Source organism: Sorex araneus, chromosome 2, assembly GCF_027595985.1.
Source record: "Sorex araneus isolate mSorAra2 chromosome 2, mSorAra2.pri, whole genome shotgun sequence".
Classification (NCBI taxonomy): Eukaryota; Metazoa; Chordata; class Mammalia; order Eulipotyphla; family Soricidae; genus Sorex; species Sorex araneus.
Window position 1 is genome coordinate 212,061,748 of NC_073303.1, and position 23,508 is coordinate 212,085,255.

A 23,508-nucleotide genomic window follows, 5' to 3' on the forward strand; every position below is an offset into this window, starting at 1 on the left:
AGCAGAAGAAGATCTGCTTTGCTTGGACAACATAAAGATCTCACTTGGTGGTGAGAGATCCTAACAGCAGAGTCTGACAGAAAGATCTGAGTATCCTCTAGAGTCACAGCATCGGGCAGGTCAGGGGCACTGTGCTGTGCTGATGTGCATCCACTTCTCTGAATTTTTCACAAAATCCAAAGCAGGGCATCAGGTATGCCTCTAAAATGGCACGCTTGCCTGTGTAAACAGAACCCATAAATCACCTTAAGATTCAGTCGGTTTAATATAAAATGTTTTTAATTGTTTTTGAAAACATTTAAAAAACAATTTTTTAAGCACTTTCAATAAAAAAAGAGAACTGAAATGCTACTGCAATAGTCGACTACTGTAGTTTCAGCAGGTACAACAGACAACAAAACACTGGGGAAACCGATCTTTTTTTTTTTTTTTTTTTTTTGCACTAAATGAAAACATGAAACAGGGCTTGTTTTTGTCATTTATGGTGTAGTAAAGCACATTATAGTACAAGACTATTATATGAACTTCAGATGCACTGCACAAAAAAAAAACACTTTCCTTCTTTTCAGTTCAAAAGTCAGTGCTTATTGCAAATATATGCAAAATTATTTACTTCATGAAGTCTTAGCATGATAAACATTATGTAAAATGTTTCAAACATCAAAACAATGAAAGTAATCCAATAAAAGAACATATTCAACAATAACTAAGCAGAATTAGTAAACATAAAAAAAGTGAATAACTTGTGAATAACTATGCTTGCCTGGTTATCACTGAACCAGTTTCAATACAGCCAAGAAAAAAAGAGTGGTTACAGAATACCTTGTACTGTACAGGATAGGTCAATAACACTCATGCACATTTTGTGATCATGTATTAACATGGTGAAGCAAACTAAACTTAATTCTTCCTGCTGTAATATTCTCATGTAAGAGAATAAGAAATAGAAATATCTCATTGAGATCAATGCACATTGCTACATAAGACAATTTTATCTGTCACTTTGATGACATTTTGTCTTTTCATAATGAAACACATTTAAAAACTTTACTTTGTGGACTGCATTGGTCGCATTTATCCTAAGAGATGTGCCTACCCCAGGTTCAACAAATTTAGTGCAATATATGAACCCCAGAAAGTTTGTTGGACGAATTCAACCAAATTTAAAGTGTTTGCTGCAATACTGTACATGGGGTTAAAAATCCTCCAGTCTTCATATTTTTATCAAAAAAGATTCCATTATTTTTATATTTGTAGGAAGCTAATAATGTAAACAAGGGATTAGAATGGCCTCAAAAATCTCCTTTTCAGAGTATCTCATAGAGAAAAGGCTCCCATAATTTGTTACAAGAAGAAATCACACAGTTTCCTTTGGGTATTGCATACTTTGGTGTGCAGTAGTGCTGTGTCTCAATGTACAGTGAAGAAATAACTAGCGTCAAGGAAAAAAAAATCTAACAGATTATTAAATCAAGATAACAGCAAACATACACAAATGCCAATAACTATGATGTTATTAATATATAAATCTCTGAGCCAACCCTAGCACCATTTGTTTATCAAAATGTTAATACCCTACCTTGCAAATTTAGTGAACGATGAAATATTATTAAATTAAACCCTTCATCATGCTTGTTAAATATTCATTGATTGCAGTTTTCTGATTGGCCTCCTAATTAAGGTACAGGAAAGCTTAGCTAGATTCAACATAGCACAGCAATGGTTTCATGTTAGCTTTAAAGACGTGATGGCAAGTTTTAAATCTCTTTGAAAATGATCTTGAAACTCACTAAGCGGAACTGTCAACTAGTGAGCTGATTTTTGTTAACATGAAATTCATAAATAACTATTCATAAAACAAAATGAGAGCCATAGAGAGAAACATTTTAAAACAAATCCTGAGTGCGTCTTTTGCAATTGTGGCTATCACAATAAATTAAGCATGTAATAAAATGCTCCTCTTCTTCAAGTATTATTGATATCCCCTTTGTTTTATCAGAGATATAAAGATTTGTGGCTTCAGACCTTAGGTGGTATAACGTTTTTGTTCAGTTTTTTTAATGCTATCTCCCTCCTGCTTATTTTCAAATGGATCCTATAACAAGATGTATTTATTGAATTCAGGAGGAATAAGGAAATCATTTAACTGAAGGCTTAACAATTATGCAACTAAAGATTCCTCAAAATAAAACCATAGATTTGAGTATGTGCATGCCGCCACTGTGAAGTGAGAAAATGTTTTTATTTTCCTTCCTGATTCTCCAATCTCAATTACATAAACAGAAAACATTTTCCTAGCACGCTTGTGTTTATTCTATTAAAGTATAATGTCGGTAGTTATTTGGGGTGTGTGAGTGTGTGTGCCATATTAAAAACCAACATTTTGAAATAAGAAGTAATGAAAGGTCACAAATATAAATAGCTACTAGTTTTTCCTTTTAGAAGTTTTAGTGCTGCTTCTGCTTTCCTTAAATTAATATTAAATTTTCCATTATTTTCCCCTATTTAAGCCCTTCATTGTAGGTGCAAATGGTACTGAAGTCCTAGAAAGTCCTACAGAGATTTTTCGTTCTACAGTAGCTCTATGCTTCAAGCCTAAATACTTAAAATAACCTGAATATTATCCCTGTTCCAAGGAAGACCTTCTTGTCTACAATTCACCATAAGCTATGATTCCATATCTAAAAGATAATGCCAACAACAACAGAAAAAAATAGCCTACCTCAAAAAAAAAAAATCAATGGTTTCCTCTAAATTCTGTGCAGATCAACCAGTGAATAAAATAAATTTACACAAAACAAAGACCTAGACTGCGCTTGTAAAAGCCGGTGAGTCAATTGTTTACTAACAATGTGATTAAATGGGGGGGAACGTTGTAGAATTTAAAACCTAATACTTGTTCTTCTATCGCCTACTGTCTCCGGAAATTATTAAGAACTGAGGCAAGCCTAACCATTTCCTACGTGAAGAAACCACTTCTGCAGCAAACTCTTTGAGAATGTCACAATTAATAGTGTTCCTGCTGCGGGAGGCACTTCCATTAAGACAAATACAATACGTGTGTCTTTAGATACAGTGTGCTACGTATGAGGAAACACAACTTAGCCCAGCATCTCCACGGCAGGGTGGTCCTTGCTCTCGATCCACTCAAAACCCGACGGAGTCATGGAGCTCATGGATTCGCTGCAAATCTGCTGGAACAGCGGGTCGTTCTTTAACTCCTCCAGTGTGGCTTCGTCATCTTGGCCCTGCTGGCGGCCGGGATCGAACAGTAGATTTGGGTCTAACGTGTTCAGATCGTTGATGCTGCCGGAGAGGTCGGACGACAGCCGGAGGTCGCTGGAGAAATCGGAGGCGGCGCTGGTGAGATCGGAGGGGACCTGAGCTACCAACGGCTGGCTGGCCTGCAAGCTGTCGCCGCTCAGCAGGTCTTTGACCGTGCTGTTGAAGTCCAGCGGCTGCTCTCCGAGTTCGGATTGTGCTTGGGTATCTTCCGGAGAAAAGCTGATCGGATCGGCGCTCCCGGTTTTGGTGAGGTAAGATGGTGCTGGGAATTCATAAACCGAAGTGCTGGAGTCGATCAGGTTCTGCGAGTTGGCACTGGGGAACACGGGGGACGTTTCCAGGATCTGCGTGAGATTCATCCGGGCCGTGTAATTGGAGGGCAGGTTGTTCATGCCCAGGCCCCGGACGGCGTCGTCGTTGTCGGAGTCGAGTTTGCTCAGCAAGACGTTGGTGATCTTCTTGCTGCTCGCCTGCTTCTGCAGCGCGTTGGGGAAGGCCGTCTGCATCATGACCGTCAGGGGCACCGACTGGCTTCTCTGCGCCAGGTTGTTGGCACATGCATCTGTGTGGACATTCGTGAACACGTGAACTTCTGGGGTGACCGGACTTCCAAAGGGGGCCACGCTGGAGCGGGGGATGTTGGACACCGGGTAGAGGGTGCTCCCGCTGAGGTTCCGCTGGCGGACGGCAGGGCTCACGCTCCGGCACCTGAAGCTGCCACTGGTGGACGAGTTTGTTCCTTTGTTGTCAAGCGGGGCCGGGACGGCGAAACCCTCCTGCTTGGTGGCGTTGCTCACGGCAGTGCCCTGATGCTGCACGGGAGAGACGGGAGTGACGCGGCCAAAGTGAGAGTCCAGGTGTCTGCCCTGCGCTTGGTAGGACTGTCCCGGCACAGCGAACGCGTGCGGCTTCCTGAAACGGTCTTCGACCAGGTCCTGGTAGCTCGGGAGGATGCCGTGGCCGCCGGAGACGGACGAGCCGCTCACCCCGCCGTACCCGTTGTTCATCCACTCGAGCTTGGTTTTGTCTGGGTGCGTGGCCATGGGTCTCTGCATGGGCTTCACGGGACTGCTGGAGACGATGCTGGCGTCATGGTAGGCCATGCTGGAGCTGATCGGGGTGAAGGCAAACGGGTTCCTGCACTCCACGGGGCTGGGCGGGACGCTGCTGCTGCAGTTGGAGTGTGGAGTCCCGATCGGTGTGTGCCGGCTGCTGCCCAGAGCGCTGTCCACGGGCGTGGTCTGGGCCAGCCGCGAGCAAGGGCTCTCCCGGGACAGGCCCTGCGAGCTGGCAATCATTTCCGAGGTGGGGGTGGGGGTCGGGGTCGGCGTGGGCGTGGGCGTCGGGGTGGGCGTGGGCGTGTGGATCGGCGTGCCGTTGCTGTGGATCGGGTGGTAGAAGTGGGCGCTGGGGGTGTGCGAGGTCGCGGGGGCCCCTGGAGGGACCGACTGGCTCGGGAGCGCCAGCCCCAGGCAGGGGCCGTAGGCGTGCGGGTTGTTCATGGCCATCTGCTGCTCCATGAGCACCAGCTCCTCCACGATGCTGTCCTGCGTGAGCTCGTCGTCGAAGGGGAAGTAGCTGTCGGGGGCCTGGGAGACGGCCGGCTCAAACTCCTTCAGCGCGGGCTGCAGCGGCAGCGGGTCGGCGGCCGGCGCGGGCGTCTGGCCCAGCGGCGCCTCCTGGACCTGGCCGTGCAGTGGGGGCGGGTACGCCTCCGGGGGCAGCCCCTCGAGCTCCCACACCGACTTCTCCAGCTCGCCGATGTCGGGGTGCTCCGGCAGCACCCCCACGCCCACGGCCTGCGGCTCCTCGCAGCCGGCGGACAGGAAGTCCGCGTCCTTCGCCCCTGGCGGCCAGTCGCCCGGGTGGAAGCCGCCGTCGGGCTTCGCGTCGCCGCCGTCCAGGAGGAAGACGCTTCCTTCCAGCTTGACCTTGACATCCGGCGAGGACGCGGGCGTGGCGGGCGCCTCGGGAGCCACCACGTCTGCGGGCAGCAGCGCGGAGGGATTCAAGGGCGCGTTCGCCACGAGGCGCGGGCCCACGTCGAGGGACCGCGCGCCCGGGAGCCCGGCGCCCGCCGCGACGCTCTCGGCCGGCCCCGGAGGCGGGCCCGCGGCGAGGTCCTTCGGAATGCCACCCGGCTTCTGGTCTTCCACGACGGCCACTGACATTTGCTCCACGATCGGCTTCTTGACAGGAGGCACCTGGGACTCTTGCAAAGCAGACGACAGTCGTTTCCGGGGGCTCTTGGTGCAGACTTTCGGGTCTTTGCTCGCCGAGTCACCGCTGGGCGGCGAGCTGGTGCTGGTGAGGGTCAGGCCGGGGGCGGCGGCGGAGAGGGCGCCCGGGCCCGGGTCGCTGCCTGCTGGTGCGGGCTGGCTTTCGCTGCAGCGGCTTTTGCCTTTGGTCCTCTGGCCACAGACCTTTGTCGCTTTGACTTCCACGACGCCCTCACTGGACGGCTTCTGCGCGGCTCCCTCGGCCGTGCTCTTCTGCCCCAGAAGGGCGCTGGGCGCCGCTTTGGGTGTCTTGCTCCCCTCCGAGGGGTCTTGGCCTTGGACCGCCTGCTGCTCGTCGGAGGAGACCTCCGGTTCCATCTTGACCTCCACAGCGGACGAGGACCCGCCGCCGCCGCTGCTCTTGGGCCCGGGAGACTGCAGCGAGACCACGGAGCCGTTTTTGATCTGCGGGAAGGCCCTGGACTCGTCTGCCACCCCCAGAGCACCGCTGGGTGCGGGGGGCTGCTTCACAGGGGCGCCGCCGCTGCTGGCCGTCAGGGAGATGGCCGTCATCTTCACCACGTTCAGAGAGCTCATGTGCGAGGTGGGCACCACGGCGGTCTTGATGGGGCTGCTGGTGAAGAGCACGGTGGTGGGCGAGCGGATGGTGAGCGCGCTCGAGTTGGCGGGCTTGGGCAGGATCTGCGGGTACCGGTGCCGGGCCGAGCGGTCCCCGCCGGGACTGGCCGGGATGTTCTGCGGCGTCTTTGGTGCCTGTTTCACAGACTGCATGTGCTGCGTGACCACCTGCACGTTGAGGGGAAGGACTTTGCCATCAGAGGAACTCATCGGGCTCGGGGACGTCACCAGCTGCCGGGTCCGCTGGACCTGGGGGAGAGACGCAAACAGAGAGAGAGTCGTGACGCGCGTCCCAGGGAGAGAGAGGGGCGCACGCTTGCAGGAGGAGCTCCTGCCTCGGGGTGGCATCGCACAGGGGAGTTAGCGAGTGTGATGCTCACAGGGAACGAAACAAAGGAGTTTCCTACAGTTACGGGTCTTTCAAAACAAGGGGCTGCACAACGGGGCACACGAATATAGGGAGCGCGCCCCAGCGTAAGGCGAGTTATAAGGCGCAGTGTATCATGGAAGAACACTGAGACTCTTTTCCATCAGTGAAATCAGGACTGTCGCACTGGTGATAACGCCATGCCAGTGTGACACTTTTTTAAGGCATTTATATGAAGGGGAGACATAATCTCAAAGGAACAGGGAACTATAAATGGGGTCCTTCCTGGACCCTATGCCAGGAAAGTAACTTGCCCACAGGAGAGCCTTCTTGTCACTGGATCTAGCCCGGAGGCCACAGCTAAGTCCCCATGAACAAGGGTTCGGAGAAAACCACTGACTCCCTAGGTCTGTTCTGCAGCGCACGATGCAAGAGTGCGCTCAACCGTTATTCCATATTTTAATGTCAGGACGTTGTCACAAAAATGTCACAGAGAAAGAAAAACCAAGATCAAGTATTTCCATCCTAATGTCATCAAAAGTAGCCCTGGACGCTTGCGCTAGAGCAATGTGCTCTCACTCTAGAGCCCTTTCGCAGGGCCTCAGTTAGGAGAGAGGAGAAGCGCAGGTAAGCTCGATTTGTCGGGAAGGAAACAAACTGAGTTGCTAAGACACTGGATTTCACCCAGCAAGCCACAAAGAAAGGCGGCCATGAAAATATTATCAGTACACACCATTGTCTGCTCCAACTAAATATTAGTTGACTTATTTTTTGAATGTTTGCAATTGTGGCACCTTGGATCAGCTACGGATGAAAAACAGTAAAGGGGATGGAGCGAGAGCACAGCGGGTAGGGTGTTTGCCTTGCACGTGGCCGACCGAGTGTGATTCCCAGCATCCCATAGGATCCCCTGAGCACCGCCAGGAGTAACTCCTGAGTGCAAAGCCAGGAGTAACCCCTGTGCATTGCTGGTTGTGACCCAAAAAGAAAAAAAAAAAAAGAAGAAAAACAGTAAAATAATTCATCTCTCACACGAAGCTCTGACTGGAGATGGGCATTCTTTAAACGTGTCGGGGCTTTGCATCTGTATGCACACATTTCATTCTCTAGATCACTTGGGATCAGTAACCTGTACCCTGTCAGTGGACTGGAGCTGACATTAGTCCGATTACAGACTCTAGTGCCCAACACCTGTCTCCTTTACCACCATCCCAGGAAGGCCCGACACTGAAAGGGCATTACCGGAATGGGACTCGGGACGGCGGCCACGACAATGCCAATGGGCTGAGGAGAAAGGATCGCAGGGTTCCCGTTTGGAAGACTCGTCACCCCGTTGGTGGTGGTGCCTTCTGGTTTCTTTGCAGAGGACTCTCCTGGCAGAGGGGACTGTAGTTTCTGTTCTTGCTGTTTCTTCTGGATTTTGCGCTGCAACTGCTGTTTTGCATCAATGGGAGATGGCAAAGTCTTCACTTGAGGCTGAAAGGAATTGCTTTCAGCTGTAGGTACAAATGCAGAGGGCTGGGTAATTCCTTTAATTCCTGAAACGAAACAGAGAGGAAAGTTAAAATAAATACTTACAAAGAGAAGGCACACACAACTCAATTTCTTTGACTATGTAGCCATCTACCGGACAGAGAGACCCACACCAGCAGACGTGATTCAGCTCCGGGAAATGGTTTTAGCTACGGAAGTATGGATGAAGATTTTGAAGAGTAGCAGCTACATCGCAAATGCAGAGAAGGCAAGGCAACTGTCAACGACAGCGCTTTCTATCAACCAGTCTCAGTTAATGTCTTTCTCCTCTTTCTACTGAGGAAACCTGTGCATTTTCGTGATACTAATATTAGAGTTGTCAGTGGTCGTCAATATGTGAAGTCATCTGTATCTTAGAAAAATTTGGTATGAGAAAACCCACCTTTAATTTGACCCCAAACACATAAAGAAATCTAACTGCTACTATATAGTTATTCTAGTGTGATCTTGGAGAAATCAAGCAATTTCTTGCGGTTTCAGACTGCAGTCTTGTTTCAGGTCACTGTATAAAAACACTGTTAAGTAAATTTTGGGGGAAGGAGGTGGCGGGGACAGTGGTCCTCAGCCAGTGGCGCTCAGGAGTGACTCGTGGCAGCATGTGGGGACCCAATGCAGTGCCAAGACTCAAACTGGGGTCAGTCTCACAAGAGCCAAGCACCGGTGCTCAGGGGTCACTCCTGGCTCTGCACTCAGGAATTACTCCTGGCAGTGCTCAGGGGACCATATGGGATGCTGGGAATTGAACCCGGGTCGGCCGTGTGCAAGGCAAACGCCTGTCCTAAGAAAAGTTTTAAGAATGGTAAGAACAGCAGTATCAAGGAAAGGAAATGACAAATCTTAATTTAAGGAAAACTACTGATGCAGTGCAACAGGTTTCTTAAAAAACTCACTTCATGGGGCTGGAGCGATAGCACAGCGGGGAGGGCGTTTACCCCACACGTGACCGACCCGGGTGCGATTCCCAGAATCCCATAGGGTCCCCTGAGCACCGACAGGAGTGATTCCTGAGTGTAGAGCCAGGAGTAACCTCTGAGTATCGCTGGGTGTGACCCAAAAAGAAAAAAAAAAACCAAGATGCTCACTTCATACCTAGGGTATGGTATGAACAGTGAAGGGAGGACGAACAGGGGACAGTGTTGGAGCTACAGCGTCCCTCCGTGTCCAGCCCAGCCAGGCTTCCGTATCTCCCAGCAGCAACTCTTGAGGGTTAGGGCCTGACCGCCAGCTCTCCCACACGCAGCTCTCAACGGCCCTCATCTTCTGACCCTGCCGTTATCGCTGAGGGACGCTCCTTTCTCTTCAGATATATTTTGAGTCACAGCACTCTTAGCACTTCTCTCACCTGTGCCCCCCAAGCCTCTGCCAGCGGCTCAGAGCTTGGCTCTACCCGCCTCCCCCCTCCCCCACCCCGGCCAGGGCTTTTGGACGGAAACAAATTCTGAACAGCTGACTTACGAAAGGACATTTGTAACACGAGCTGTTCTGGCCACAGAGACCGTGTATCTATAAAACCAAATTCACCTTCAAGGGATGAAGATGAAAACACTCCCAAGCATATTCCAAATACACACACACACACACACACACACACAAATGGGGCAAAGGCTTGGAGATTCTAGAACATTTAAAAACTAAGAAATTATTTATTTAAGTCATCTTGTAGGTGCCAGCAGCAGGAGGAAGCTGAAGGGTCCTATCTTTTCCAGCCTTATTCCAGGGTCTGGAAAGACAGCACAGGGGAGAGGCGCTTGCCTCGCACGTGGTGGCCCCTGGTATCTTTCCCTGCACGACACGTGATCCCCTGAGCACTGCCAGGCACAGAGCCAGGAGCCCATCCCCGGCACAGCTGTGTGTGGGTCCACCCCCTCAACCAACAACCTGGGGGGGGGGGGGAATTAGAAAAACAAACACATTTTTTTCTTCAGAAGATAAGAGGACAATAAGTGTAATGGAGTTAACCCGAGGCTTTAGAAACCTAGAAATCAGGACTTGAACCCTTGAATCACTTAACCTCTTTGAAAATGGGAGGAGTCTCCTCGGTTCTGTAGGGAGAGTCTAAGGTAGTAAGTGCTGCCTTGTCTTTCCTGCTCCTAGAGCATAAGGGAACAACTCAGGTTTTATAATTTATGACACACAAAAATCTATGGCAGGGTTTTTTGTTTTGCTTTGTTTTTTTGATTCTTTGGGTCAACTAGGCCTGTGCTTGGGGGTTGCTCCTGGCTCTGTGCTCAGAGGACCGGAGCCAGTGCTGGGGCTCACACTTGGGCGAGAGCAGACTAGGTGGGTGCCTGAACCCCTATACAAACTCTCTGGGCCCACCAGGACAAGGCTCTTACGGGAGATTATTCTGTTGAATTCCCTCATAGATACACCCCTTCCCCCACGCCGTTCCCAACAGTCATCTGTGCTGTGAGGGGAGGGTGACTAAATGAAGATTACAAAGGCAATTTGAGACTATAATTTTAGTTGACATAAAGCTACTGTAGATGAAAAAAATAGTTTTAGTTTTTCTTTTGGTTCTGTGGGCCACCCCCAGCAGTGCTCTGGGTTGACTCCCGGTGGGTAGGGGGAAAGACACAGGGTCTCATAGGGTAACCCTGGGTCAGGTACACGCGAGGCAAATACCCTGCCGCTGTGCTCTCTCGCTGGCCTCAGAGTTTAATATTTTTCCCATCAAGGATCGCTGGAAGACAGTTTTCATGGTAGCACACTTTTTCACAGGAACTATAATTTCTTCCTTACAATGTTCAAAGATCATTTATTTATTTTTATTTTTTAATTTTTTTTGCTTTTTGGGTCACACCTGGCAATGTACAGGGGTTACTCCTGGCTCTGCACTCAGGAATCACCCCTGGCGGTGCTCAGGGGACCATATGGGATGCTGGGAATCGAACCTGGTTCGGCCGCGTGCAAGGAAAACGCCCTACCCGCTGTGCTATTGCTCCAGCCCAAAGATCATTTAATTTTTAAGCATTAGTTTAAGTACTGCAAGTGACTTTAGGTTTAATTTTTTGCTGTTTTTTGTTGCTTTGTTTCTGGCCAGGGCAGACAGTGCTCCGGCCTGGTCCCCGAGGCCCCTCCCACCCGTACGGGGGGCCTTGCAGTGCTTCGGATCAAAGCTCAGCCCACTGGGCTCTTTCTCTGGCCCTTAATCTTATTTTTGTCACACTTATTACAACAGACTAAGTGCTTAAAAGTATCTGCGCAATGATCTTTCCCATGTGAAAGCAGCGGTGGTGTGTTCAGGGAATGAACTTGCCCAAGACAAAACGAGAACCTTAAACTTTACAATCAAAGGACCCTCCCTGTACGCCCAGCTCCCGTGAGTTCAGTGCCGAGAGGAGCGGAATCTCGAAGAAGGTACTAGAAAGGCAAGGGCGTTCTCTGCCCGATCCCTCCGAGCCGCCCTTCCCCCCTGCTCCCCGGCGGGGCCGTGTACCTGGTGGCGCTGCGGCCATCACGGACAGGGCCGCCACGGACTTGGTGCCGATGTAGTGGCTCTTCACCAGGAAGCGGGCCAACTCCAGCACGGTGTCGAACGGCTGGCTCAGCACCTTCTGGGCCCACTCGCACACGAGGTGGCAGGCCGAGGAGATGACTTCCTCATCGACGCTCTGCTGCCCAGAAGCCTCGGCTCCTTCCAGCTGAACGGAAGGAGAAAGCGAACTTTAGAGCAACTGGAGAGACTACCCTGAAGCAGAGGCAAGAGGCACATTCTTTTTTTCTTTTCTTTTTGGGTCACACCCAGCGACACACAGGGGTGACTCCTGGCGGTGATCTGGGGACCATATGGGATGCGGGGATTCGAACCCGGGCCGGCCGAGTGCAAGACAAACACCCTCCCCGCTGTGCTATCGCTCCAGCCCCCAAGAGACACATTCTCAGCGACAGACACAACACGGTGGAACTCTGCTGCGGGAAGCACCGTGGAGGGACCCACAAGTGGGCCCTGCAGACCACGAGGCCTCACGTCCACCCAGGCAGCAGCGATGCGGGGAAACATACGCCAACAGATCCCCTGACTCTTCCTACAAGCCTCTGCCACACAGAACCCCCCAAACAAACCCAGGACCCAGATTTCTCTTTTCAAGACATATGCCCCATCGACACTATTCTACAACTTTATTCTTCCTCCTGGTAACATCTACACCCTGTTGACATATATCATGAATATCACAGCACGTCCTCAACTCTAGACCTGTCGCTAACCACACGGGTGACACTGGTCAGCCACAGCTGAGTACCGTGGGGTCCATAACCTTGTAAAAGGTGTGATTCCCAGCCGCGGGGCTTTATTCAGACGAGACTCCTGCAGGAGGCATTTCAATACTGACATCAAGGTACAATTCTACTTATGAAAGAGAAAACGCTTACCCCGTCTCCAGTTTTGTGAAAGTCGAGATTGGGCAGCGTTGGCATATGGACAAAAGCTTTCTTCCGCAGTCCACTGTAGCAATATGTAACAAGCCATTAAGGTCTAAAGCACTCGGAGTGAAATGCACTTGGTCATGTAGTCACCACTTGCAAAGAAGGGAACACATATGAAGGAAGAGTCTCATCAGCATGATAGCCAACAAGAGACACCAGAATACTAGAACCCAGGAGACCTTCACTCTTGGGAAACCGGAATATTACGGTCTTACACGAAGCAAAAATGGTTCTCATCTGTTATAAATTTTATGAATAAATAATTCCTCCCCGGCCTGCCAGTTGTCAGTCACAAGCAGGCCAGGAGGAAAGAAGTATCAGATGGAAACCTGGCACGGAGAAGGGAAATTTCAGCCCAGGGCAGTGGAACCAAAACAGCCCCTCTGAGTGTCACAAGGCTTTTAACTTTTTCCTTTCTCCTTTTTCACTGAAACGCATGGGATTATCACCCACAACACGCCCAAGACACAGTAAGGCGCTTCTGTTTGTGCTTAGGAGACAGGGGTGGGTCAGACAACAAGTGGCTCGAGAATCCCCGGGGCCGTTTTAGAAAACGGTCCTGAGCAGTGACGGGGCTAGCCTGGCCCTTCTTCCGCACATCTCTGCACCCTGCTGTGAGCGAACGAAGACTCGGACGTGTCCGCCTGGGATCAGGGAGATGTCCCAGGGCCCGACACATGTTTCCTAACGTGGAGCCATATCTCTGGCTCCAGAGTGAAATTTTAAGCTTTGAAATTGGCCCAGAACTGAGAGAAGCAATACATACGCCGCACGATATACACAACCCTCCTATTCGCTAATCGTCTGAGTGGAAAGAGCTTGACTAAACTAAAAAATATTTTAGTTCTTTACTTCCGATTGCTCACTGTTTTCCTATGCCCTGCTTTCTTTCTCTCCCTTTATGGGGCTCGGGGACTGCTCTTGGTTGGGATCGAACCCCGTTCCCCGGGGTGCAGGACACGTACCCCCACCCCTTGAGCCAGCTCCCCCGCCCTCTCTGGCTCTATTTCTAACACAGGCCTTAAAAGGCAGTCTGGAAAACACATTCATCTTCTCTTCCAACTTCTACACATAAGAAGCTGTTTTGCATGTCATATGTATTTTGTCAAGGATATTCCTGTGTCTAAATTAGAGGGAAAAGAGGAAAAGATATGTAAGCATCTTTCTCTACTCTTTTTTTTTTTTTTGGGGGGGGGTCACAACTGGCGATGTACAGGGGTTACTCCTGGCTTTGCACTCAGGAATTACTCCTGGCGGTGCTCAGGGGACCGTATGGGATGCTGGGAATCGAACCTGGTCGGCCTCGTGCAAGGCAAACGCCCTACCCGCTGTGCTATCGCTCCAGCCCTATCTTTCTCTACTCTTACTGAACTACAAACTGCCATAACTTAAAGAAAAGCAGATAAGACCATGAAGATGCAATGGTGAGCATGAGATGAATTCTCCCACAATCCTCGAAACGACTATTTGGGATTTCTCTTCTAGTCTGAGAAAAATTCAGAAAGACATCCTTTGCAATAACTGTACCAAATACTTTCGACCCGTGTACATTTGACTGAGTTTAACACGGTTCTATTGATGGCAACAACCGCTATCTTGCAGAGAGTGTTTTGTAATAAGTGAGAACACAGAGCCGATGAAGAAATCACTCTGGCAAAGGATATTTCGATTTGCCTCTTGTGCCCAGACGCCGTGCCTTCATGTTCGGAAAGACGTTTTTCATGATCTTCCCAAAGTCAGCAGCACTTAATGGATGGTAACCGAGATTGTCACAATAGCTCCTGCAAAAGAAGGAAGGACCAATTTAGAGGGCACAGAACTGAGAGGCAGGGAGGGCGCACAGGGCTCTTTCCACGGAGTCAGAACCCGGCAGCGAAAGTGGAAAGATACAGCCAGCCACTGAGTGGGATTCTCACGGAGAGATGACTATCACCGCACGGAGATGAACACATTCAACTGAACTCGCACGACGCTTATGCGTCCACATTTGGGTCAAGTGCATGTCATGTGATCATTTCTAATATAAACACAATCTAAGTCAGACAGAGATGGTCCATGGTTTATTTAATATCAAGACACCAAGAGTTGGGAGGTGGCTCAGGTGGCAGCCAGCAATATTTGAGGCCCTGGATTTGAACACTGCCCCCTCGCCCCCGGCCCCCAACAGAGCCCCACTGTGTATGGCCCCTGCAACTAGCAATTAAAAGAAGCAACACGTATTTGGGGCCAAGGATGTAGCTCAGTTGGAGAATGCACGCTTCACTTATGTGAGATCCTGGATTCAATCCCAGGCACACACACACACACACACACACACACACACACACACACACACACACACACACACACACACACACACACACACACACACACACACACACACACACACACACACACACAAAACCTGAGTTGAAACTAAAAAGGAAAGTGGGAGATACCACCCTCTCTCTCAGGGTGCGGGAACAACCGAGACAGTGGCAGTGGCCTTGGGTACCACCGGGGAACATTTAGCAAAGGTCAAAGTCCAGCAGGGCACTGAACAATCCCTCCAACCCCCACCCAGCCCAGAGGGGAGAGTAACCTAAATAAACTTGGAAACTTCTGAGCACCAGTGCACTCATTTGACTGACAAGAGGGAAAACGAAGGGTTGGATAAAAAGCACAGCAGGTAGGGCATTTGCCTAGTACACGGCTGCCTGGCAAGCTACCGAAAGTATCCCGCCCCCACGGCAGAGCCTGGCAAGCTCCCTGTGGCGTATTCGATATGCCAAAAACAGTCACAACAAGTCTCACAATGGAGATGTTACTGGTGCCTGCTTGAGCAAATCAATGAGCAACGGGAGGACAGTGCTACAGTGACAGTGATTATATATTTTGCTTTTTGTTATTTGGGGCCACACCTGGTGACGCTCAGGGGTTACTCCTGGATGTGCACTCAGGAATTACTCCTGGTGATGTTTGGAGGACTATATGGAGCCCTGGAGATTGAACCCAGGACAGTTATGTGCAAGGCCAGTGCCCTATGCACTGTGCTATGGCTCTAGCCATTACCACGTATGTTTACACTGACAAGGGAGCAAGTGAAACGATCAAAATCTCAGGAAGATGCAAAGTGGGGCCGGAGCGATAGCACAGCGGGTAGGGCGTTTGCCTTGCACGCGGCCGAACCGGGTTCGATCCCCGGCATCCCATATGGTCCCCCAAGCACTGCCAGGGGTAATTCCTGAGTGCAAAGCCAGGAGTAACCCCTGAGCATCGCTGGGTGTGACCCAAAAAGCAAAAAAAAAAAAAAAAAAAAGATGCAAAGTGTACCATCAGAATGAATTGATCCCCACCCTAGTGTGACTTCATAATATGACCAGACAAATGCATCTGAATTTTGATTTTTATTTATTCCACTCAGAAGAATTACTGTTTTGGGATTACTATTATTTTTACAATGGCTATATTTAAAAAAAATTTTTTTTGGGTGGGGATAGAAGGAACTGTGCAAGCATAGATACAGTACAAATCAAAAGTAGGCAATGTTAAGAATAAAATGAAAATAGCCAACTACTCTCTCACATTTTAAGAAAGATAGTCTTCATTTTAAAACAACAATAAAATACTGGACCAGACCTTTATTTCCTTAATTCTGTGAAATCTTAGAATTAGAAGTAAGTTTGCAAGTTGTGCAGTTAACATCTCGTTGACAGGAAAATGACCATATTCTTAAATTACGGGTTATATCAATGTAATCACTTTGCCCAACTGGGGTAGGGTGCTTCCACACTGTAAAGGGGACTTTCCACTTACAGTGGTTCTAATACTCAAAGAAAAAAGAACTCTTACTTAGTACCTCATTCTAGTGGGAAGACTGAGCTCTCCAGTGAGTCTGGTCTTAATTTAATGAAGAATTTATAGGATGTCTATTCATAATTTGGAAAGCAGTAATGTGTAACAAGACATACATTATTCGAGACCACGTGCTAAAAAAATCTTAGTGTTCATTTTATTTTTCTGCTTCTAACTGCGATTTGATCAGAGGACATGGAGACAATTAACACTTAACTCAGTGTTGTTTTGTATTTATGCAAACCTGAAGAAGAGAGAAGGAACAGAACAGACTGTGTTTTGTTCATAGAACACTTTAATATCATTCTTAAAATGAGATCATTTGTGATTTGTTTTTTTTTTTGTCTCATTCTTCCTCTAAAAATATGCTTTTAAGAATTTTAAGATTAGAAATTAAGTTAACATTCAACATTACCATAAACAGGTCACTCAAAATCCTTGGTAGATTGTGCCAATCAGCAATGTTCATTCTTTCTACTAACAGGTTAACTATATAAGTTAAAGAGAAACATTGTTTAAAGGTACAAGAATACAAACAAAAAATGGGGGGCAAACGGCCAAGAATACCTAACCTGATCCCCTCTGCTGTCATTTTAATGAGCAATCATTTATTTTTCCTAATAACTGTGAGGCAGGGCTTTTTTTAAAAAAAAAAATTATAGTTTCTAGATTATGGAAATCCGTAATTTCTAGATTTTAGAGGAAAACCTAGAAAGGATCTGGCATTCTAGCCTGTCCCACCAATGTTACTGGCGAAAGAAAAAATTTCATTACTAATTAATGACAGGAAGTCAATCAGAGGGCTTGGAAAGCAACTCAAGCACAGCACTGGTTCCCATGTCTCCCGACATTCACAAATGTATACATTCACCAAGAATTATTAGTTTGCTACTGAAAATTGTTTTTTAGCAAACCCACACTTTTAAAGGCTGAGCATTTACATATTATACATCAACGACCTTCAACCACCAATCACCTGGGTGCTGATGCACAGGTGCCAAAAATGGTTAAAACCATTAGAAACATTTTAAATATGTCATCAACAGGTGAAGAGATCAAAATCTGCACCACTTTCCTGGCCCCGGTGTGCTCTGAGGCTCACACGGCTGACTCGGGTGGCCTTACAGAGCGGTGCAGGCTCTCCGGCACACCGAGGAGGAGGAGGTGCAGTAACTGCGGAGTGCACGAATAGATGCAAACACTACTGTAAGCCACGAGACCTAAATTTTAAAATAAGTTACAAAACTATTGAAATATTTGCTAGGAAATCCAGAGGATGAATGAGGTAGGAGTGAAACACTGAAAAAGTCAAACATTGAATTAGCTCCAACTGTTCAAAGTATTGTGAAAGCCTCCGCGAGTTTTTCTTTTTTTGCAGGGGGCCACCCCCAGCTGTGCTCAGGGCGGACTTCTGACTCTGGTCACTCTTGCCAGCAACTGGGGGATGATACATGGGGACTGAATGAGGGTCGGCTGCATGCCAGGCAAGGGCCTTCCCCACTGCACTGTTTTCCACTATCTATGCGATGCACCCAGGCCCTAGATCACAGAGAGAAAACTCTTCTCGTGACACCCTGACCCCCAGACAGACTTGGCTTTCCTAACTACGCCATGTTGTCCGGGGCAAGGCTGATGCCACTGGCCCTGGGGAGGCCGCAGCCGAGCAAGTGGAAGGGACATGGTGGCTTGATGACCCAGAGCACAGCAGGGAAAACACCGCACCAGGTGCTGATAGAGGGGGTGTCTTTTAGTTTGGGTCCTGGGGAGAAACTGAGTCATCAGGAACACTACTGAGTCAAGAGAAGACGAAAACCAACAGTCACTTTTAGACAAGCAACTAAGAACACCAGAGTGAGGTCTCACTGTTGTGGAATCTACATAATGAATATTACTCGTGTTTTGCTTAAAGGAAACAAAATTAAGTTAAATGAACATGTATGTAAAAACCAATGATCATATATGATTCTTACTGATCTTTCCGATTTGCCTTTTTTTTTTTTTTTTTTTTGCTTTTTGGGTCACACCCAGCGCTGCTCAGGGGTTACTCCTGGCTTTGCACTCAGGAATTACTCCTGGCAGTGCTTGGGGGACCATATGGGATGCCGGGGATCGAACCCAGGTCGGCCGTGTGCAAGGCAAATGCCCTACCTGCTGTGCTATCGCTCCGGCCCCTCCGATTTGCCTTTTCATTTTTTGGGGGGCTCCCAAGAGGTGTTCAGGAGGCCTGAGGTCTACCCTGGGGAGACTGAGCATGCTGGAGAGACTGACCAACGCTCAAACCGCCGGGACACGCTGAGTGTGGCTAGGGGAGCTGGGGACCAAACCCTGACCTCGTGAAAGCAAAGCACATGTGCCCATCCCTCTAACTATCTCCGAAACCTCTCCATACAATCCTTCAAAAAATTACTTTTGTTAATAATCCTATGGAAAGAAAACTGTTGTGGTGACACATAACTGACACGCTGAGGAATTTATCCTGAAGTTTTATAAATGTTCAACATTTAAAAAGGAAATTTATGTCCTAAATTATTCAATTGCAGCAAATAAAAAGCACACATATTTGTACTTATTATTTCTTAAGAAAAGCTGATTTCTCACCATGACTTAGAAAAGAGTCATTTAAAAGCACTTTTCTCTTGATCAATTTAGATTGTATTATTTTTAAAAGTAAAGACTATATAATATCGTATGCATGCTGATCTTACCCTGCAAGTAGAACATGCTTTATTGGTATACTTAGTTTTACCTGGGTGTTGCACTCAGCCTTTTGGTTTAAATTAATCTCTAAGAAAATGCCCAGAAGATTATAAATCAAAGTCACTGATAAACTAAGAATGGGGAAACACAGGGGACCTTGACCCATTAATTCATGACTAACCATCTTTCTTCTAAGAATTTCCGCTTAAGTCCATTTTTTACCAATCTAGCAGTTCTTCAACAGTCTCAAGTATTTCTGAAATGATCAGTAAAAGGACAAAGGTAGATGGAAACAAAGTTATATGTTAAAAAGTCAAACCCAACCAGTCACCTTATAGAATCATGTTTACACAGATGAGGCTATTACGGAACAGAAGTAAAGACGCTTTGCAGGGCTAACTATCTAGTGCATGAGCCAAACAGAGTTGTACACATGATATCTGACAGATATAGAATATATCTTCCTCCCTATTTGATTTGCTCCAGAAAAGTTTAAATCCGTAACAAGTAACAGCTACAGTATAGGCAGCCTCCTAGTAAGTATGTGGCATAAAATGACGACCTTACCTGCCAATAATATGCATACCAGAGGAGAGAAGAATGGACTGACTTAAACAGGGTTTTTACAAAAGAGGATACTCAATTGGCCTCAGAGTGTGTGTGTGTGTTTGAGAGAGACAGAGACAGAGACGGAGTCATTTAACTTTATTAGCCATCAAGGAAATGAAAATGAAAACCTAGAAGGGAAAAAAGGTCAGTGTCAACACACAATAAGAACCCAAGGTCCTTTGCACTCTGCCACTGTCTTCCCTCCCTTCTTTCTTCCTCACACCTGGCGGTGCGCTCAGGGCTTACTCCAGGGACTGCATTCAGGGGTCCCTTCTGGCTAGAGCTCAGGGGACCATACAGGGTGCCAGGGACTGAGCCCAGGTCTGCTGAGTGCAAGGCAAGCACCCTACCCACCGTACTGTGACTCCGGCTCCCCACTGCTTTCTGTTCCTGGGACTGTCAGGTAAGATGTCCCAGGGCGTGTCCAGTGGAGGGGAACAAGGCACTAAACCAGAAGCACAGCTCGTGGCCACCATGGGCAGCCAGCCTGCTTCTGTTCTCCAATAAACCCCACCAGTGGTTTGGTTAGCTCATGGCCTGACACTGGCATTTTCCTACCTGGCCCTGCCTGGCTCCCCTTCCCCAGCAGTCGGCCGTACTGGAAGAGGGAGGGTCCCTCCTTCAAGCAGGGTCCGAGCAGCCTCCACCATACTAACAGGCCGTTTCCGCAGTAACTGAAGCATGTGGCCATGTACGACGCTGGACTCAACACATTTCACCCTGCTCACAGTTGTACTTTGTCACTGGGTGAAGGCAGCCAGAGAAGGAAAACAATACCTCGCCTCAGCTGTCAAGAGCCCCCAGGGGGACACACGACACAGCTGACCCGCGGCACAGCGGGGCCACTGAGAAACCAACGGGGAAGGCGGCTCAAGCACAATTACCAGACAGGCTCAACCATCAACCACCGCTGCAAGTCTTCAGAAAATGACTTTCTGAACACCCTGGCAAGGCTGTTTAATGGGCTCAAAGAAATGATGGTACGGGCCATCGGCAAAGCACAGGAGCGATGAGAGCTAAAATGAGAAAACAAGAAATGAAGAGAAATGAAGAGTATAATAGGTAATAGAAAAACTCAATAGAAGCTTGAGCAGCAGAATAACAGGAGCTGAGGAAAAGATTCAGAAGCTCTAAGATGAGATGAAAACCTCTAGAAAATAACTGAAGGTGCAAAAAAACAAAATTTTTTTTTAGGAAAAAAAAAAACCAACAAAACCCAGTAAACTGTACTTAATGATTGAGGAGTTAAAAAAATCAAAACACCAGTATAAGCAGACCATAGTTAAGATATTTTGAAAAAGAGGTGAAAAAAAATCCAAACATGTTTGTAAGAAATAAAATATAAGTAATATTTGCAATAATAAATATAATGCTACAATACTACATTTAGAAATCTTAATGAATTTCAGGAAAAGCAAACTACCAAAGCTGAAAAAAATACCTAACCAGAAAAAAATCGCTAAGCATTTCCTTTCAACAAAGCCTCTAGATCTCGTTGGTTTTATAGCTGAATTCTTTAGACGTTTCAGTAACAACTATGTCCTATGCTACAAAAACTATTCCAGAATACAAAACATTAGGGAGTTTCAATTCATTTATAAAGCTAGCTAACCCTATTATTAAAACCTGACAAGATAGCAGAGAAAAAGAAAATTAAAGACCAAAAGTCGCTTATGAACAGATGCAAAGAACTCTACTATTTCCAAATAATATACTTGGAAAAGGGAAACCGATGGCACATGGAAAGATTATATAACCTGACATAAAGAGAGGCTCCTCTGCAGGGACAAAGAGCTCTCACCAGGCAATAGTTCCCTTTCTGTCTCACAGCATAAGGCAGGGGAGGGGTGGATCTCAACAGATGCCCAAAGAGACACATTTCATCATCAAATTCTCACACGATTACACCTGAATCAAATATGATACGTATTTTTACAATTCTGAGTGGAAATGAACCAACAATATTATTTAAAATCCGGAGGAAGGGGGCTGGGATAGTGTGTGCCCAGCATGTGCCTGACATGCTGACTTCCAGTGCTCCTGGTTCCCCTAGCACTGCTCGGCCCCCGCCAAATACAAGTAAAAATAGACTTATAAAATCTAGAAAATGCAGTAAAAATTTTAAAATGAGGCAGATAGGAGTCAAAAAGTTAACTGAAAATTAAACAGGGCTCAATAAATAAACTGTAACATCAATAAAATAGAGATGTACATATTTTCTCTAAATCAAAGCACTCCAATAGAATAGAACAAGTATTTTTTCATAATAAAACATAATTAAAATCACCAGGAAGGGAATGGAGAGAGTCCCTGAATCCACTGCCCGCAGCACGTTATCCCTAAACACCACCAGAAATGACCCTGGGAGGCTCCACGGTGGCTGGGCCTGAGCACGGAACCGTCTACCTCAATGTAATGGCCTGTGGTCCCTGAAAATTTCACGGGCACTCTTCCTCCAAAAACAGTAACAGGTAAACTTAAAAGTAAGTGAACTTGAGGAGGCTGGAGCGATAGCACAGCGGGGAGGGCGTTTGCCTTGCAAGTGGCCAACCGGGGTTCAATTCCAAGCATCCCGTATGGTCCCCTGAGCACCGCTGGGGTGATTCCTGAGTGCAGAGCCAGGAGTAACCCCTGTGCATCACCGGGTGTGACCCAAAAAGCAAAAAAAAAAAAGTAAGTGGACTTGAACGGGAGAGTTCAGTGGGGAGAGTGCTTGCCTTGCATGTGGCTAACCTGGGCTTAATCCCTGGCATCCAATAAGGTCCGCTGAGCCTTGCCAGGAGTAATTCTTGAGTGCAGAGAGCCAGGTGTAACCCCTGAGCACTGCCGGGTGTGACCACAAAAGACAAATAAATAAGTAAATAAAGTAAACTTAATTGCTCAGGACTGACTCCTGGCTCTGCGCAAAGGGGCCATTCCTGGAGGGTTTGGAAGATCATACGGGGTGCCAGAGCTCGAACCCGGATTGGCCACGTGCAAGGAAAGCGACCTACCCACTGTTCTATGGTTCTGGCTACTAAAAGTCAGGAAAACCACTATCCATTTTGTTGTTCCTGCTGTCTTAGGAGATGCCCAGGGCTTACTCCTGACTCTGTACTCAGGGATCTCTCCTGGCGGTGCTCGGGGGACCATGTGGGACGCTGGGATGGAACCCAGGTTGGCCATGCGCAAGCAAGTGCCTTATCTGCGGTGATAGCGTCCGGCCCAGGACATCAAAGTGACCCGACTTCACTAGCAAAGGTAACGAGAACAAAATCCAGCAAGCAGGACTTCATGAAGTTGAACTGTTTGTGCAGGGCAAAAGAAAATCAGGCTCAGATTAAAAGGCACCCAACTGGCCAGAAAAAGGTACTGACACATATTTCAGATAAAGGACTAACGCCCCAGATCTATAAAGCACTCAGGAAGCTCGGCAACAGCAAAAATCTCCAAGACTCCCACCCGGAAATGGGGAGAAGAGATAGAGTCTTCCACAAAGAAGCTACATGGGTGGGCAATAAGCACACGGAAAGTTCTTGTTATCACTTAATAAAAAGGAAACAAATCAAAATGACAGTGAGGTGAAGATGGCATATGTCAAAAAAAAGAAAAAAGGAAAGTAAGAAAAGAAAAAGGAAAGACAAGTGTTGGTGGGAGTGTGGTGAAAAAGCCTCATCCGTCACCTGGTCCTGCCTCTATGTCAAACAAAATGGAGATACCTCCAAGCAGGAAGGATAGAGCACCTGCTCCTCATTTTTGGCTAATTCTGTCCCAGTGTAGGAAAGTAACACATTGACTTTATTCAGTCATTCACGGACTGGCATGCTGGTGGTTTCCACAATTTTACTATGGCAAAGACTTCAACAAATATCAACTTGTGTTACTATTCCGTATTCTTTGGACAGGCGCCCAGGAGTG

The 23,508-nt window shown here is 47.6% G+C and overlaps 1 protein-coding gene across 1 annotated transcript in view; it reads right to left on the reverse strand.

The window, feature by feature from the left end:
- Positions 1–257: 257 nt before the first annotated feature.
- Positions 258–23,508, reverse strand: part of RFX7 (regulatory factor X7) — an 85,600-nt gene continuing 62,349 nt past the window's right edge. Inside the window, exons 5-9 of the mRNA XM_055127228.1 lie at positions 14,132–14,252; positions 12,418–12,498; positions 11,483–11,687; positions 7,753–8,048; positions 258–6,392 (exon numbers count right to left, since the gene is read on the reverse strand). Of these exons, the coding sequence (XP_054983203.1) occupies positions 3,102–6,392; positions 7,753–8,048; positions 11,483–11,687; positions 12,418–12,498; positions 14,132–14,252 (3,994 nt within the window). The 3' untranslated portion in view covers positions 258–3,101. The remainder of the gene's footprint in view (positions 6,393–7,752; positions 8,049–11,482; positions 11,688–12,417; positions 12,499–14,131; positions 14,253–23,508) is intronic.